Source organism: Myxine glutinosa, chromosome 1 (assembly GCF_964187855.1).
Source record: "Myxine glutinosa chromosome 1, kmMyxGlut1.1, whole genome shotgun sequence".
NCBI classification, from domain to species: domain Eukaryota; kingdom Metazoa; phylum Chordata; class Myxini; order Myxiniformes; family Myxinidae; genus Myxine; species Myxine glutinosa.
The window spans coordinates 280,793,019-280,809,263 of record NC_136261.1 but is presented as its reverse complement, the minus strand read 5'-3'; the positions used below and the strand labels follow the sequence as shown (position 1 = coordinate 280,809,263).

The 16,245-nt window shown below is 45.7% G+C and overlaps 1 protein-coding gene across 2 annotated transcripts in view; it reads right to left on the bottom strand.

Annotated features, from left to right (window-relative positions):
* IFT43 (intraflagellar transport 43) overlaps window positions 1–16,245 on the bottom strand; it is a 120,771-nt gene that overhangs the window by 81,251 nt on the left and 23,275 nt on the right. For both annotated transcript variants that reach the window (XM_078766782.1, XM_078766777.1), the window contains exons 2-3: window positions 1,314–1,381; window positions 1,073–1,111 (exon numbers count right to left, since the gene is read on the bottom strand). In XM_078766782.1, the coding sequence (XP_078622908.1) occupies window positions 1,073–1,111; window positions 1,314–1,381 (107 nt within the window). The remainder of the gene's footprint in view (window positions 1–1,072; window positions 1,112–1,313; window positions 1,382–16,245) is intronic.

The following is a 16,245-nucleotide window of genomic DNA, read 5'->3' as shown; positions in this document are numbered from 1 at the left end:
AGAGAGAGAGAGACGTGGGGGTGCTGGCATTGCGGCAATAGTCCGAGACCCTCTAGGGCCTTATTGTCGCCGGTTGTTGAGACGCGAAGCTGCCGGCCGCTGTTCGCTTCGAGCCCGGAGCGCGAACCTGGAGTGAACCTCAACGCTTACCGCTGCCTGGACCCTTCTCTCCCTGGTGCATCCTTACCATCTGCCTGGACCATTCTCTCCCTGGCGCATCCCTACCATTGCCATTCTCCCTGTCATGTAAGTCTGTTCGTTTTGTCCTGGGGTTTAATAGAAGACCGTTTAAGGCTGCCCTGTGTATCTTCTTCTTCTTCGTCCTGTATATTACTTTCGTGCTCTTACTTTGGTTTTTTGTACATAATTAATAAATGTCTGTTATTTCTTACCTTTGGTTTCTTCTTTCTCGTCCAATCGCTTTCGTGATTTCTTTCGATTGAGTACCTGTGGCACGATTTGGCCAACGCTTTATAATCGGGTTTAGTCTCTTGATAACGGCTCGAACCGCGGATTGCTAAACCGCTCGGCAAATACCATCTTGTCAGTGGTTCGAGCGGTACTTGTCTCCCTGTTTTGCGGAGGGATTGGTAAAGGTATTCGGGAGAACACCTGGACCAATAACCCTGATCAATCCCACCCCGCAAAGGAGCGTTACAAGTACCAGGACCAGAGACGGCCGGCTTAACAGGCCAAGGGGATTAACCCCCCCCCCCCCCCCCTTGCTAAGGGGAGTGCCATCTCTGAGATCCGTAACAATATATATATATATATATATATATATATATATATATCCATTTGCTTGTCATCTTTTCTTCAATTGGTGATTGCACCATGTTTCCATCATTGACGATTGAATCTCATTAATCGCCAATTAACAACCAATAGAAAAGGTGAAACGTTGTTGTGTGAATATTGTGTTGGCACACTCATAAAAAAAAAAACACCTTTAGAGGCCATTTTTTGGTAATTTAATTTTGGCCATTTTAGAGGCCCCATAAAGTGTGTTAATTGATATATTGATAAAGCTTTAACACTTGACAATAGTTTCACCCAAACAAAGTATACTTACTCATCCTCCAGGTCTTGCGAAGACCCCTTCTTCCTCAACCTAAAAAAAGATAACACAAGCTGCAAGTTTGGGTCAAATTCGTGGAATTCTGCGCCCCCTCATGGTTGTGTCCTGCTAATTCATCACAGATGCTGAAGTTATAACAAACACGTTAACCAGTCCTCTTCATTTTAGTTACTGAAGAAAAGGTATTTAAATGTAAATTGTCAAGCTCGTTAAAAACAAAGTAATTGGTACGTACTTTAGTTGTTGTCTGTCATCAGTCCAAACATTCTGCCGACAGCTTGGTCGAGAGGACAAGCTTTGATCCTTGGAAGAAAAACAAGGATTGGTTGGTGCTTTGATGTTTATTGATCTGCAATTGAAAGTTAGCTACATTTTGGCCAATAAATGTTTTTGTTTGGGGTAATATAATAAATACAAATGATGAAATTAGCACGTTAATATTTTTGTGTACAAAGTCTTGACTCAAGGAAGAGTGGAGTGACTGAGGGTTGAAGACACCTTACATAACATAACACAAGGCCACAACATAAGGCCACAACATAAGGGATAACACAAGGGATAACATAACACATGGCCACAACAAGGGGATGAATGAACAGGAGAAATGAGAATAAGAAAGATAGCAACCTGCAAATAGATGAGGAGAGGAAAGTGAGTGGGGGATTGAACTCGGATGGAAAAGACAATGGATAAGTGATGGCCTGATGTTGTGATGTACTGCCAACTTGAAGCACTGAAGGGAAGAGTGGGTTTGAAAAGACTACAAGGAGGGAGGTTCCACAAGTGCAAAAAAGGACCAAACAAGTGGAGATGTGTATGGTGAACGTGGTTTTTCAGAGTTTCACAAAAAGGAGTTTACTGTAAGAATACATGATATTTGTAGGGACTGCATCCTTGAGGGACATGCCAATGATATTGAGAAATTTGTATTCCACAGCATCCAAGCGATAGAGTGTGAAGCAAGGGCACCAGCCCATAAGAGAGAGAGCAGTACTCCATTATGCTATAGGCAAAAGCTTTGAGGTCCATGAGAAGTGTGGGTTTACCAAACAAGGACTCGGCACATCGGAGGATGCATAATTTGTGGTGAGCTCTGGAAGCCAGATTTGATTTACGTTCTGCCCAAAAGAGGTTGTCACCGATAGTAAGGCCCAGAAGTTCAAAAGGCAAAATTTATTGCAGTCATTAATGGTGGAAATAGGTAAGTGGGCTCATTTGACAATCCTGGAGAGAAAATGTGAAATTTGCCTGAATTGAAAGACGTGTTTTCGTGAATTGAAAGACGTGAATTGAAAGTGATAGACCGGCATATGTTCCTTTCCAGGTCAAAACTTAGGGAAGTCACTCATGTTAGTCGATTTGTGGGGTATGGAAGTGTATGGTATAATGTCGAGGAAAAGTTTTCAGAGCATGCATTAGAGAGGTCATCCTTGTGTAGTATGTCTGTTGTTGAGAGAAAGCAGTAGTATATTCAAAGTTGAGTGGTGGGGACAGAAATTCAAACCGATTATCAGAGATCAGGCAATTTGATAAAGTGAAAGAGTCGATGTCAGCTGTGATTATGGATTACATGTCTCCTTAAATTGGGAAGTAAACAAACTACACTGTAGCTGAGAGGATCTGATTTTGCATCCCTCTTGTGTAAGTGGTGCTGGATGTTTTCTAAGCAAATGGAAGGTGTCCTTAGATAAAGGACAAACTGAAGAGAGCAGAGAGGATAAGCAAGAACAGCAGAGCAGGGCAAGACCACACGGGCACCGATACCACCTGGGCCCGTCGCCGAGTCAGTCAAGGCTGGACCAAACTTTTTCTCCCTTCTTGGATGGGAAGGGCACAAAGTCCAGTGGACATTGGGCATGAACAGGGTAAGATGGGGATATAGCAGAATGGGTTGAGTAGACAAGATCTAGATACACATTCTGCCTTATCTCAAGCACAGTCTGCAGTGATGCCATTTGAGGTGAGGAAAGCGATGGAGCGGGAACACACACGAGAGACAGGTGTGATAAGACACCATTAGGATATTGATAAAAAGGTTGGTTAATTCAGCCTTTAGGATTACCAGATGGTGTTTCCTTTCTTGCCTCAAAATGGACAACTTTGTTGCAAGCCTTGCAGAATGACGTTAGACTGCCCTCGGTCAGATTAGCCTTCACGATTACTAAGCAGGCTGCTTGATTGACAATACCTCGTCATAGGATTCAGTGTATCAGAGACTAGAGGATGAATATTGGCATGAGCCATTGGCCATGATATGGCCCCAGAGGTCAAATTGACGATCCTGTAGGGATTGACTGCGCCGGAGTCATGAAGATCCAAAGGACCTTCTCACTGAGACTCAATCACAAGGGTTGCAGCGCAAAAGCTTGCAATTTGTTCTGAAAAATTCCTTCACCTGAGTTCAACCACTTTCCTGAATGTGCATGCACTTGCACAACAGAGATAGCATGATTAGAAAAATAAATGACTATTGACGTATTTATAAAAAATACTTTGCAATCAGAAAAAATGGATTATCTGATTGTCACAATTCTTCAACTCAATAAAAGAGTTAACTCCAAAGAGTTCTTAAACTTTTCACATCAATCAATATCAATGGTAAACGTATTTACCATATCTCTATATCTCTTTATGCCAATGTGGCGAAAATCACATGGCACTCATCTTGCCTACCTCTCCGAGTGTCTCCATCGTCATACAGCATATGGTAGGTGATGCTGTAGGACAACAGGTCTGTGCTGCTCTTGGGGAAAGAAACAGATGAGGTGGTGAGCTTTCAATATAATTTGCTTCCAGTGCAAAATGAAGCACTCGCAGCCATTTACCCACAGTTTGGAAACAACGGGTGATACTCTGGTGGTAATTGCTTTCAGTTAGGATCTGGTCCATGCTGCCTGCTGCCCTCAGCGCTGGAATAGTTAGTTAAGGCATCAACGCAGGTGCAGCGACTGCTGTTCCCTGTCCTGCCATTTGTTCCATAATGATGATCCATCATCACAGACTTCGATCTTCAGCCTATGTTCATGCTCCCACCAGTGATGTTATTTGTCCGGCACTGCAATCTACCTTGATGCAGTCCATCCACCTTTTTGGTGGCCTTCCTCTTGGTCTGGTGCCATTTACTCTTCCTTCTATGAGGATTTTTGGAAGTTTGTTCTGGGGCATCTTTTGAATGTGCCCAAATAATTTAAGCCTTCTTAAATTATGGTCCTTTAAATTTGGAGCCTTTAAATTAGGGGCCTGTTTGGATGAAGTGATGTGGCTAGGTGTTGCAGTATTAACACACCACCAGCTGTAATGATGGCAGGTGAAACCACAGATGAGGAATAGAGTTGGGATGGTGGCTATTAGTTGGTCTATGTTAGCAGAAAGGTGTCTATAAGGAGTCATCATCATTAGGTGGATGGTATGACATCATGTAGTCAAACATTAGATGATTGCAAAGAGCAATGTGTCCTTACATGAATTTCAGGAGGTAAGAAAGTGTTAGTGTAGAGGATGGGCAATGGGTGATATAACCCTTGACATAAATGGCAATCCCACTATCGCAGCACAGAGGTCTGGCCTGTCATAACAGACAAAATGATAGCCAAGGAAGACACAGAAGAGCCTGGGCCGTGCTGCGAGAGGAATGTTTTTGTTAAACATACAATGCTTGGAGTAGCAACAGCAACCAGTATGGAGAGATCTGTGATGTTAGAATGGAGTCCTCAATATCAGAGTTCCATGCAGTTAGGAAAGGAGGAGGAATGGCTGTGGGGTGGGTTGGAATGGGTGGAGATTTTGGAACGTGGGTGGGGGCGGAGGAGTGCAGGACAACAATAGAGAGCAGGCAGGGGGTGAGAACGTGGGCATGGGTGCACAAGAGGGGCAGTAGCATATGGGTGAGGATGGGACTGTGAGATCGGGGATTTGGGATGGGAAGACACAGAGGCTGAGGGCATGTGGGTGTTAGCTGCCATGATGGATCTGCATTTGCTGCAAATGAGATTCCTTTTCAAAATTCAAAATCCGAGCTCAGTAATTTCAGACTCCCAATTAAAGGAGCGAATGAAAGCAGAATTATAAGAACATGATCGTACAATAAATGCAGCTTTGTGACAGAGAACATAAAAGAAAATGGGGATGGGGAGAGGTGTGGGGGAGGTGGGATTTGAAGGAAGCAAGCGAGATAAGAGAGCATAGGGGTGAGGGAATGGAAGACGTAGATAGAGGGAAAGGAACATTACAAATTAACCATGTCCAGCAGGGATGGAACAAGGTGGAGATCAGGATATATGCTTTTTTTTTTTAGCTTTTAATCGAAAACTGAGAATGTTAGGGAAGGATAAGGAGAGAACAGAAGTTGAAAGAGGTAATGAATGAAGCTGACACATACACATGGTTACGCAGTCGGGACAATCACACACACACATGAAATCGGTATGGAAGCACAAAATAAATGCATGAGAAGACATGGAAACGGATATATGAGGGGATCAACAATGCAGGTAATCATTGTCATCAGTGAGACAGACAAAGCAGGAACGGTATCCTTGACCTTGGAGGTCATTCTCTCGGAGCAGAAAGAAACAAATTCATGTGTGGAGAAAACTGAAAAGCATTATACGTTATTTGTATGCTACATTATTTGAGTTGCGTTGATTATTTTGAAATGGAATTCATTATGATGCATCATCACCGTCATTAATTAAAAGCCTGGTGTTGGGCTAGCGGCTAGGGTGCCGGCTTAGGATCCTAGGATCCTGGGTTCGAATCCCGGTCGATCGCTGAATTAACGCCAGGGGGGTTGACTCAGCCTGCTCATCCTTCCGAGGTCGGCAAATTGAGTACCAGTTCACTGGTAATTCCCTGTTTGTCGTAAAAAGGCGACAAAAAGGGTTGGCGGCAGGAAGGTCATTCGGACCATAAAACATTGCTTCAAAAAAGGGGACCAAAAAAAAAAAAAAACAACAACCACGGTCCCCGAAAAAGGCCAACCCCCGCTTGCGGGGAAAAATGGCCTCTAAAGGTGGTTTTTGTATTTTTTTATCACCGTCATTAATTGTCCAACAGCAGGCCCGATTACCAATCTCCGAGGAGGGAGGAGAGTAGTGCTTCCTAAACAACTTCTTCGACGATGAACTACATTGGGTGGTTTGCTGTTGCCATCCCAGTGGAGCAGAAATTTGAATCTTCATTCACCAGAATAGAATACAGAAGCAAATCCAGCTGAGCCAACAAATAACCCATTAAAAGTTACAATATTAATATTCTGTTTTGGTTAACTTTCACACATTATAACTATTTTGCACAATGGATTATACCTCATAAATAACCTGAGTATTTTTTTTTAAGTCTCCTGAGAAGAAACTTTTTTTTTTCCTTGGCTTCATGTGCTCCAAATGTTATGGCGTTTATGGTATCTAATTATAATGAACAGTGTTTGGTTGACAATGTTACAACTGCTTATCTACATAAACATGACACGGAAGAAGTATTATCGCCACTATTCTCCAGCTGGTTTGCAGAGCGAAACCATTCATTCCAAGGCGGATGTTTCTTGACTGTTTTCTAAACAAGCGTCAAGCTCGCTTGTTACTCTGCGAAGTCTGCAAAAGTGAGATAGGTGGCGACAAAGGTAGCCTGGAAACCACAGTAGTACAGTTAGATGCCACACAGGCATTTCAAAACATTGGACATGATATGCGTGGACAATTTACGTCTTTGTTTTGGTTGCCTTTAAAGGAAGGATGGATGGGGACTGTCACTGTGAAACATAGGTTAAAGGTTACACAATCTGTTTTGATTGACTTTTATAAATACTATACAATCATATATAAGCTTACTAAAAGTACACAGGAAGCAATCACAGAAAAAAACAAAAAGACGTCTTGCAGAGCACGATACTTGCAAAATCCAAACCCCCCCCCTCCCCTCCCGAAAAGAAGGTTGCAATTTATCCTTGCAAAATCCCCCCCCCCCCTCCCGAAAAAAGGTTCCAATTGATCCAGCAAATTTTCAAATTGATGATCTTGATCAAAGTTCGGGTCAATAGGATGAAAAATGACGACTTTTAGATGAAATTGATAATTTTAGAGGTTGGACCTAGAGTTGACCTTTGACCTTTTGACCTCAAAAAAAGTTGGTTTCCCAATTCAGTGAGGCACTATACAAATGATGTTAAATTTTCAAGTCTCGAGATAATTTTCAAGATAACTCGCCAACCTTTTTTTTGAGTAATCCTCTCCAAGAAGTTCTGTAACTCAAGCTTTTGGGTCTCACTATTTGCCATGATCTTTCCTGGAAAAACCACATTTCAAATCTGGCCTCCAAAGCCAGTCGCCGACTGGGCATCCTCCGTCGTGTGAAGTTCTTCCTTGGCACACCTGAGCTCCTCACCACATACAAGGCTTTCATCCGCAGCTCAATGGAATACTGCTCTCCCCTCTGGGCTGGTGCTCCTGCCTCACACCTAGATCGGCTTCACGCTGTTGAAACCAAAGCTTTCAGAATCATTGGAATCTCCCGCGATGAAGCTATCTCCGAGGGCCTTTCACTCACTCACCGCAGGCAGGTTGGTGGTCTTTCTGTCTTCTACGGACTCCTCTCCGGCCTTGCTCCCCCAGCTCTCTCTGGGCTCTGTCCCCAAAATATGCCTACAGGTCGCACAAGATCTGCCTGCAACCCTCTTATGGTTAAACTGCCAAAATCAAGACTCTCTGCTCACCTTCACTCCTTCATTCCTCTTTACTCCCGCCTCTGGAACAAACTCCCTCACTCTGTTCAATCCCACTCCTCCCTCCAGGTCTTTAAAACAGCTGTTCACCACCATTTCTTATCTCCCCCCATCCAAAACCTTGATCTTTTCTACCCCTGCTAATTTCACACCAGATTCACTTTTTTGAAACACTAACCTCCTTCCTGGAAGTCCTTGCAGTGCCCTTGTGTTTTATACTTCTCCCACCCCTTCCCCCCCCCCCCCCCCTTCCCACGCCTCCTTCCCCCAAGCCCTCTCCCTCCCACAGATCTCCCGATGTCCCTGCTTTCAAATGTTGTGTTTGTGTGCTTCCCCTTCTCTCCCCATCTTGTCTACCGCTCCCCTTATTATATACTTTGTGTGTCTGTTTGATTTTTTTGTGTGATAAATGTTAGCTCTTTCACGAGCCTCGATCCTGTATACAAAAAAAAGAAAAAAGAGTCAATCGGATTAAAAATGGCAATTTTAGAAATTTGACCTCCAGATGACCATTGACCTTTGACCTCGAAATCAATAGGCTTTGCGATTATGACGACCTCTACAAAATGGTGAAGTTTCATGATGATCGGTTTAGAATTGTGACCTGTTGGCCGGTGACAAATAAACAAACAGACAGACAGACGGACACAGAATAACAAATGCAACCGACCAATATACTTGAAAAATCTTCGATTTTGCAAGTAATAATTCAGTGATGGGTTAATAATTTATCCTACTGAGCTAATATATGAAATAATGCAATTCTCTGTATGCAAGTGTGTGTACATCTAAAAATCATGGAAAAAAACATGCCCGGGCCTATCACCAAATTTTGCTTACATGTTGGTAGTACCCAGGATCAGGTCACGGGCATAACAAAAAACTCCCTCACCCTCCTCCTCCCTGCAAGGTAAAGCGAAGAGCAGCCTGGATGACTTATGCTTTATGCATGTACACGGGCCACAATGCAAGTGGTTTACTGACCCCTGCTGCAGACAGGGGGCTTATTAGCCACGGCTCAAAAATGAATTTACCCCAGGTCCCCCCCCCAACCCCCCCATTCCCACCATCCTTCCTCCTTCCCCTCCATCAGACTGTTCTTTGAAGGGCGTGGGTGTTTCAAATAATATGTAACTATATACATTATTTCATATGTAAGGAAGGTAAACTATTTATGTAGGTGGCTCACAAAAAACAAGTTCAAACTAGAGAAAGTACATGAAAAAACTGAACAACAAAGGGCAGCTTAAATACACCATAAAACAGGGTACAGAGGTGCAGGTGGACAAGGCACAAACAGACAAAGAACATCAATGAGGAAAAGCAGAGGTGTCGGTAAAAAGAAGGGTCGAGGCAGCAAAAGCAAAAGCAGAAGCTTTTGATATCTATTTTCCACACTGGCAAAAATCAAAGAAAATCAATTACTGTACAGCAAATAACCTTGCACTGAATTTCACCACAGTGGTGAAACTGGCAAGTAGATCTGATGGCGATGTCCACTACCATTATTCTTCTTCGTTCTTATGCAGCACGAGGCTGCGAGGAAGCATCATTGACTGAGGGCACCGGTGTGCCGCTGATGCAATGCCCTCTGCTGGTTAGAGCAGGAATTTGGAAATTGGCCATGGTGCCAGCGATAACTCGCCCACCTTTCGCAAAGAATACCGTGGGATTTTAACGTCCACCGACAAATACTGGCTGATGAGACGCCTGTTTAACGTCCATCCGAGGGATGGCACACACAATAAATCACACGACTTGTAAAACACCGGGATGACAGTTTGTAGCTGGGTCGGGATTCAAACCCAGGATAGACAGCTGAGAGGCGCATGTACTGTACATACCTCTAGGCCATCCTGCATCACTCCACTACTGTTACTTGCAAGGAAATGGACAAGTCTCAATATTTTACACATAAATTTCCAATAAAATAATTTCACTTATTTTCACTGGGTGGCACTGTGAGCTACATTATATCGTGAAACAGGTGTCTGATTAGGTGGACTCCCATGAAGATGTATGGGCATTTTGTATATTTTGAGTGCTCACAAGTCAAGACGTAAATAAATGAATGTTTTTAAAAATTGTAAAAAATAGTTTTTGCAAAAATAGTCTTTCAATTTGGGTTAATAAAGTCAATGCAAAAGTGGAGTGAGTACTCGTGAATCCCCAAAGCTTGTGCCTAAAACTTTTGTGGTGTAGTTAAAGAAAATGTGGGCTTTTACTCTCTGCGGCCAAACATTTAATGGGCTAATGAATGTCTGGAGAATAAATTGTCAGTAGGCGTGGGAGATAGGGTGAGATTATGATGGACTGTAGTCGTGAAAGATTGGAGGCGAAGAGCAAGACAAGAAGACTGAGGGAGACAATTCCATAGATGAGAAAAAAATTGGAGGTAAAGAAGTGGAGTTGGGCAGAAGATTGGACTAGGGGAGGATGAGAAGGAATATGCTTCATGATGACGGTGTACAAACTGTGAATGCACTGGGGGCCAGAGAGAACATAGGACCAGATATATGGTGATATTGCACTTGTGTGTATATATATATGTATATATGTATACAGTATATGTATATATGTATACAGTATATGTATATGTATGTATATATATATATATATATATATATATATATATATATATATATATATATATATATATATATATATATACACATACATACATATATATATATATATATATATATACATACATATATATATATATATATATATATATATATATATATATATATATATATATATATATATATATATATATATATTGTTGCGGTTCTGAGAAAGTGTACATATTTGATTAATAAAGGTTGAAGGTTTTGCCCCCATAGTTAGTCCACATGCAACACGTAGGTCACCTTAGAACATTAGTTATTTCTTAGTATATGTGAGATAAGGCCATTTCCAATAGTGACATCTGCATTGTGTAAAACAAATAAGAATAGGCTCCTTCCATTGTGCCTCCACCCTCCAAATTCCACCTCGTTGGGCAGAATCCATCCCGCGCCCCATTTGACAACTCGCAGTTTGTTACGCTTGGGATGCTCGCAGTTTGTTATGCTTGGGATGCTCGCAGTTTGTTACGCTTTGGCTACCAGCAGCGTTTGCTACTCTTGGTTTGCTGGCTTGCTGGAACTAGCCCAGTGACACGAAGTAGGCCCAAAAAGGGGGTGGAGCGGCAGCGAGGCTGAGATCGGGATCGGGATCGGCAGCAGGGGGACGGTAAGGGCCACCAGCCAATCAGGGCTGAGGCAACATCGCCTGACAATGTGTGGCTGGAAGTTCCAGAGGGTTCGCTGGGTGGCGCTATATAACCGCGAGGACAAAGCCCTTCCAGAGGACTTACCAGAGGACTCGCGTGATAAGGACGGTGAAGGACTTACCATAGGACTCGCGTGATAAGGGCTGATGCGCACGAGAGGACTGAAGGAAGCGCGCTTGGCTTTGTAAGAAGACTTATGCGGTTTATGAGGAATGGAGCATATGCGCTTTACAAAGGACTTGCACGATTGCGCTTTGATCAAGAGGACTGTCACGTTTGGCATTGATTGCAAGAACGCGTTGGGGATTTGGCTTTGGGCTGGCTGGAAGCGCATAGAAAGCGCTAGTATTTATATTACGTACGCGGCCGTAAGCCGCGAAGTAACCGCCAGCGCAGCCTACCGATCCCCCCCCCCCCCCCCCCCCCCATATAATTGTCCGATCCGCACCAACGTCATGCGAAGAGCTTGCCTGCCGTCTACCATCTTCGTCGTGGTACGAGTCGGGGACCGGAGCGAGCTGTGGACATCATCCCTGGACCTTCAACCCCGACCATCTACATCCCCATGTGAGTGTGTGTGTGTGTGTGTGTGTGTGTGTGTGTGTGTGTGTGTGTGTGTGTGTGTGTGTGCGGGGTCCGTTTGTCTGGGGATAAGTATAAGACTGTTATTAAGGCTGCCCTGTGTATTCTGTACTTCTCCTTCTTCCTGTGTAAATAATTAATAAACCAATCTGTTCTTCCTTTTCCTCTTGATTCGTCTGTTTTAGTGATTTCTCCATTGGGTAAACGTGGCACGATTAGGAACCGCTCCAATCGTGTTAGTTCCTGTTAACGGCCCGAATCGCGGCTCGCTATCGCTCAGCGTGTCCACTAAAACCGTGGTTCGGGCGGGGGTTATTTCCCTTGCTTCCCGGGAGGCGCTGGTAATTAGGTAATAGGACTAATTCGACCTACCACCCTATTCAGCGCTGACCGGAAGGAACGTGATAGCCCCGGATCGCGTCGGCTAGATAAAAGACAAGGGGATTCATCCCCCCTTGGTAAGGGGAAGGCCGACGTTTTGAGATCCGCAACAATATATATATATATATATATATATATATATATATATATATATATATATATATATATATATATATTATATATATATATATATATATATATATATATATTGTTGCGGATATGGGATTTGCATCCATCCATATCCGCTTGTAAATATTCCCCTATTTCCTCAATACTTCCCAACTATCCCCAATCCCCCATTCCCTAGTCCCATTTTCTGTAAACAACACTCTGTAGACCCGACCTCCCCCTATTTCCCCCATTAAATGTCGTGCCCAGGTTCACCGCATCTCATGTAAGACAACTATAGGACACCTTGCTAGTTATTCTTAGTCCTATGTCAGTTAAGGACTCGTTTCCATTAATTCTGACCCTTCGTTGCACCAGAATGTGATTGTATGGCACCGTTAGGAAGTTTAGGACCTCCCAATACCTCCCCGCAGCTCTTCCTCACGGTTCAGCAACAACAACAACAACAACAGCAACGGCGGCGGCGTGCACAGGGAGTGCGCGTCCTCACTCAGGCTTGGTTGGTAGGGGGTGTTGGGAGGGCATGAGGCCTTCCCAACGAGCCGCCATCGAACATGTGCTCGACGGGGTTACCAAATAGGGGGCTCCCTGTCAGCTCCTCGTCAAGGGCGGAGCCCGGTAACCCCCGCACCCAATGGAAGCGGCGGGGCCGGTCCCATCTGGGGCGGAGCCAACCAGCCGATGGCGTGTCACTCCCCCGCTGAGCATGCGCAGGAAGAGGGAGGTGACGTCAGATGCGCGCTGAGCTTGGAGAAAGAAAGACGCCACCTCCGAGCGCTGTGAGGCCTCCCTGCATCTCTTGGACCGTGCTTGATCCTGTCCCCGAGCCAAGGTGCACCTTGTGCTATCGAACTACCTGTCCTTCCCTGCCATCAAATCCCTGTGTAAGTCAGCCTTGTTCCGTTTGTCTGTGGTCTGTCTGGGATAAGATAAGACTGTAATTAAGTGCCTATCTCTTCTGTGTCTTTACCTCACTACCTTGTAATCTACCCCTTTTCTCCACCACTGTAATTACACCCTCCTCCGGAGGTCTTGAGAACTGTACCCCCTTGCGTCGTTTCCTCTTTCCCAGTCGTTGTTTCCTTTCCATCATTGATTTAGCATAGCGCGATTTGGTCAACGTCTGGGTGGAATCGGGGTCTAGTCAGGGAATAACTGTTAGGTCGCGGTAATACACCACCGCTCGGTCAAAAATAACATCTAAACCGCGTCCGTAACAATTGTTGTCAGGAGTTGGGATTCGAACCTGGGACTAAATTTGTTTCGCCCAAATTTTGGACACCAATTGTGTTTATTACCGTAACAATTGGTGTCGAGGGAGTGAGATTCGAGGCCCGAACCAAATTTTTAAAAAAACATCTAGGAAAAAATTTGGTCAAAATTATAAAGACATCGAAATTTGATTTTGTTTTACAAAAAAAACCCGAATTTTGAAAGTCGCGCTATGGGAGATCAAGACGGCTGGGTTCCGGTAGAGGAGAGTGAGGCAGGGTCAATCCAGGACCAAATTGAGGGACATGAGGAGAGCGAAGCAGTGAGGGCGGCAGGTTCGCAAAATGGCGTCCTCGCGCACGAGGTTACGGGCGCGCAAAATGGCGCCTCGCACATGGCTACGGCGACCGCGCCCGCGACCGTAGCAGCGCCGTTGGGGGATTTGAACCCTTTTTTTTTATACAAATGAAGGCCCTTATGGACAAGAATAGCGAAGAAATGGAAAGCAGAATGATGAGGGTAATGGGGAACCGGATGGATGCTCAGAGTGAGGCAAATGAGGGCTGATAGTGAGCGATTGGGGGGCAGAATGGGGGGCAAAATGGGAGAAATGGGGGAACGGTTAGAACAAAGGATGGGGTCCAATAGCGAGAAATTGAGGGATGACATGGGGGCCCAGATCGGAGGGTTAGGGAGTAGAATAGAGGGATTAGACAATAGATTAGGGGAAATACAGGATGGGTTAACGGGGGTAGAAAACAGAATGGCCGCTCAAGAGAATCAAATGGAAGGGATGAAAAAGGGGTTAGAGGGGTTAGAAAACAGTATGGAAGGCAAATTGAGGGACATGAGGGACCAAGCGGAAAGGGAAGTTTAAAAAATGGGGCACCAGATAGAGGGGGTCAGAATGGGGGTAGAAACTAAATTGGATGCTCACAGGGAGGAAATGGAGCAGATGAGGGTGGCATCTGGGCAGGAGATGCAAGTGATGGGAGAGGAGATCAGAAGAGGTGTGAGTGAGGAGGTCGGAGGAGTGCGCGAGGAGGTGAGGCACTGTAAGGAGCACATGGAGAAGGAGGTGAGAAAGGGGACTGTAAAATTGCAAGGTGGTATAGAGGAGTTGACGCTGGAAGTGGAACAGCTGACGGAGGGACAAAAAGAACTAACGGAGCAGGTTCAAAGGAACACTGCGGTACTACTACTAGGAGGGTTAAAAGCAACACAAAACGACATAAAAAATGACTTGATAGCGACACAGAGGCAATGTCAGATGGTACGTGAGGGACTGACAACGAGGTTGGACGAGGTGACAGAGGTAATGGAGACGAAGGACCAGCAGGTGAGGACGCACATAGAAACGGTCAAGGTGGCCTTAGAGGCCGAGCTTGAGGAGACGTACCGGGACATAAAAGAGGTGAAGCAGAAATTAGAAGAAGTGGAAGAAGGGGTAAGCGAAATTAAGAAGCGACGGAGAGGGGAAAAGAAAGAGATCAAAGAGGAAGTAAAAGAATTGGTCCAAAGTCTGTGTTTGGATCGTGATGATGTGCTCATTAACCGGATGAGGGATTCGCAGGTGATGGAGGAGAAGCGAAGAGGAAGAGGACCCGGTGTAAGTGGTGACCAATATGGTCGTGCGTATGATGCGCCAGGTGATTTAATAAGCTTGGGGGTCGAGATGGACCCGGGTGTTCGTGAGAGGCCGTTGGTGAAGTGTGCGACAGGTCTGGTGTGCGAAAAAGGAGGTGTGTGAGAAAGTCCGACTCTAGGGTGTGTGAGGAAAAAGTGCGTGCCAAGGAGTGAGGGTGCTGTCGAGAGTGAGTCGGTCATAGCGCGTGTGCGAGGGAGCACATGGAAGCGCGTAGTGAGGAGTGTTACGGAGGGTGTAAAGGGAGAATGCACGCCTGTGGTGAGTGTTACAGAGGATGTAACGGGAGAGGATGCGCGAGCAAGGTGTGTAACGGACGGGTGCATGGGGAAAGAGTGTGCTGTCAAAAGTAAGGAAGAGTGTACACCTGTGGTGAGTGTTACAGAGGGTGTAACGGGAGAGTGTGCGCGAGAAAGGTGTGTAACGGATGGGTGCATGAGGAAAGAGTGCGCTGTCGAGAGTAAGGGTGAGTGCGCTGTCAAGAGTGGAGGTGAGAGTAGTAAGAGTGACACGGAGCGTGAGTTGGTTGTGACAGGTGAGCGAGGATGTACACCTGGAATGGTAGAGCGTGTGTGGGAATGCACACTTGAGTTGGTCGTGAGGCACGTGGTTGGGTGTGCGAGTGAAAGCACACCTGTGATTGTCACAGAGGAGGTGACCGAGGAAGGGGCGCGAAGAGGTGTGTTGGTGAGGTGTGCGACCAACGAATGTGTGCCAAAGTGTTCGGTGGTCAGGGGTGTGACCAAGGCTGTGAGCGGAATGAGTGTACCTGGGTGTGTTAGAGAAGGTACGACGAGGAGCATGGGAACAGCTGGATGTATGGGCAAGAAAGGGGTAGCGTATGCGTGTGAGCATGCAGGTGAGGCATCGACGGTAACCGGGTTAGCGGTTAAAGCGACTTTTAGCCGAATCGGGCCCTCGGTGCGTGCCGGGCTTCGCGTGCCGCGAGAACCAGCGGGGATCCGAGCCACGGCGGGTTCGAAAGGACCGCCGTACGCGATCCACGCTGTGCCTCGCTTGGAACGGCCGCGTCCGGGCTCCACTAGGCGGAGCGGGCAGCCCGATAGGAAGGGTCGTCATGGCGACCACTTTTTATTGAGACGTTCCGGCAGGTCGAGATCGGGCAATTGGATGGCTCCGCGCCGAGGTGGTGCGTGGGATCTCGGCACGGATAAGCCCCCGTCCCTGCACCGAGTGCCGGACGCATCCAGCCGCCGGCACTA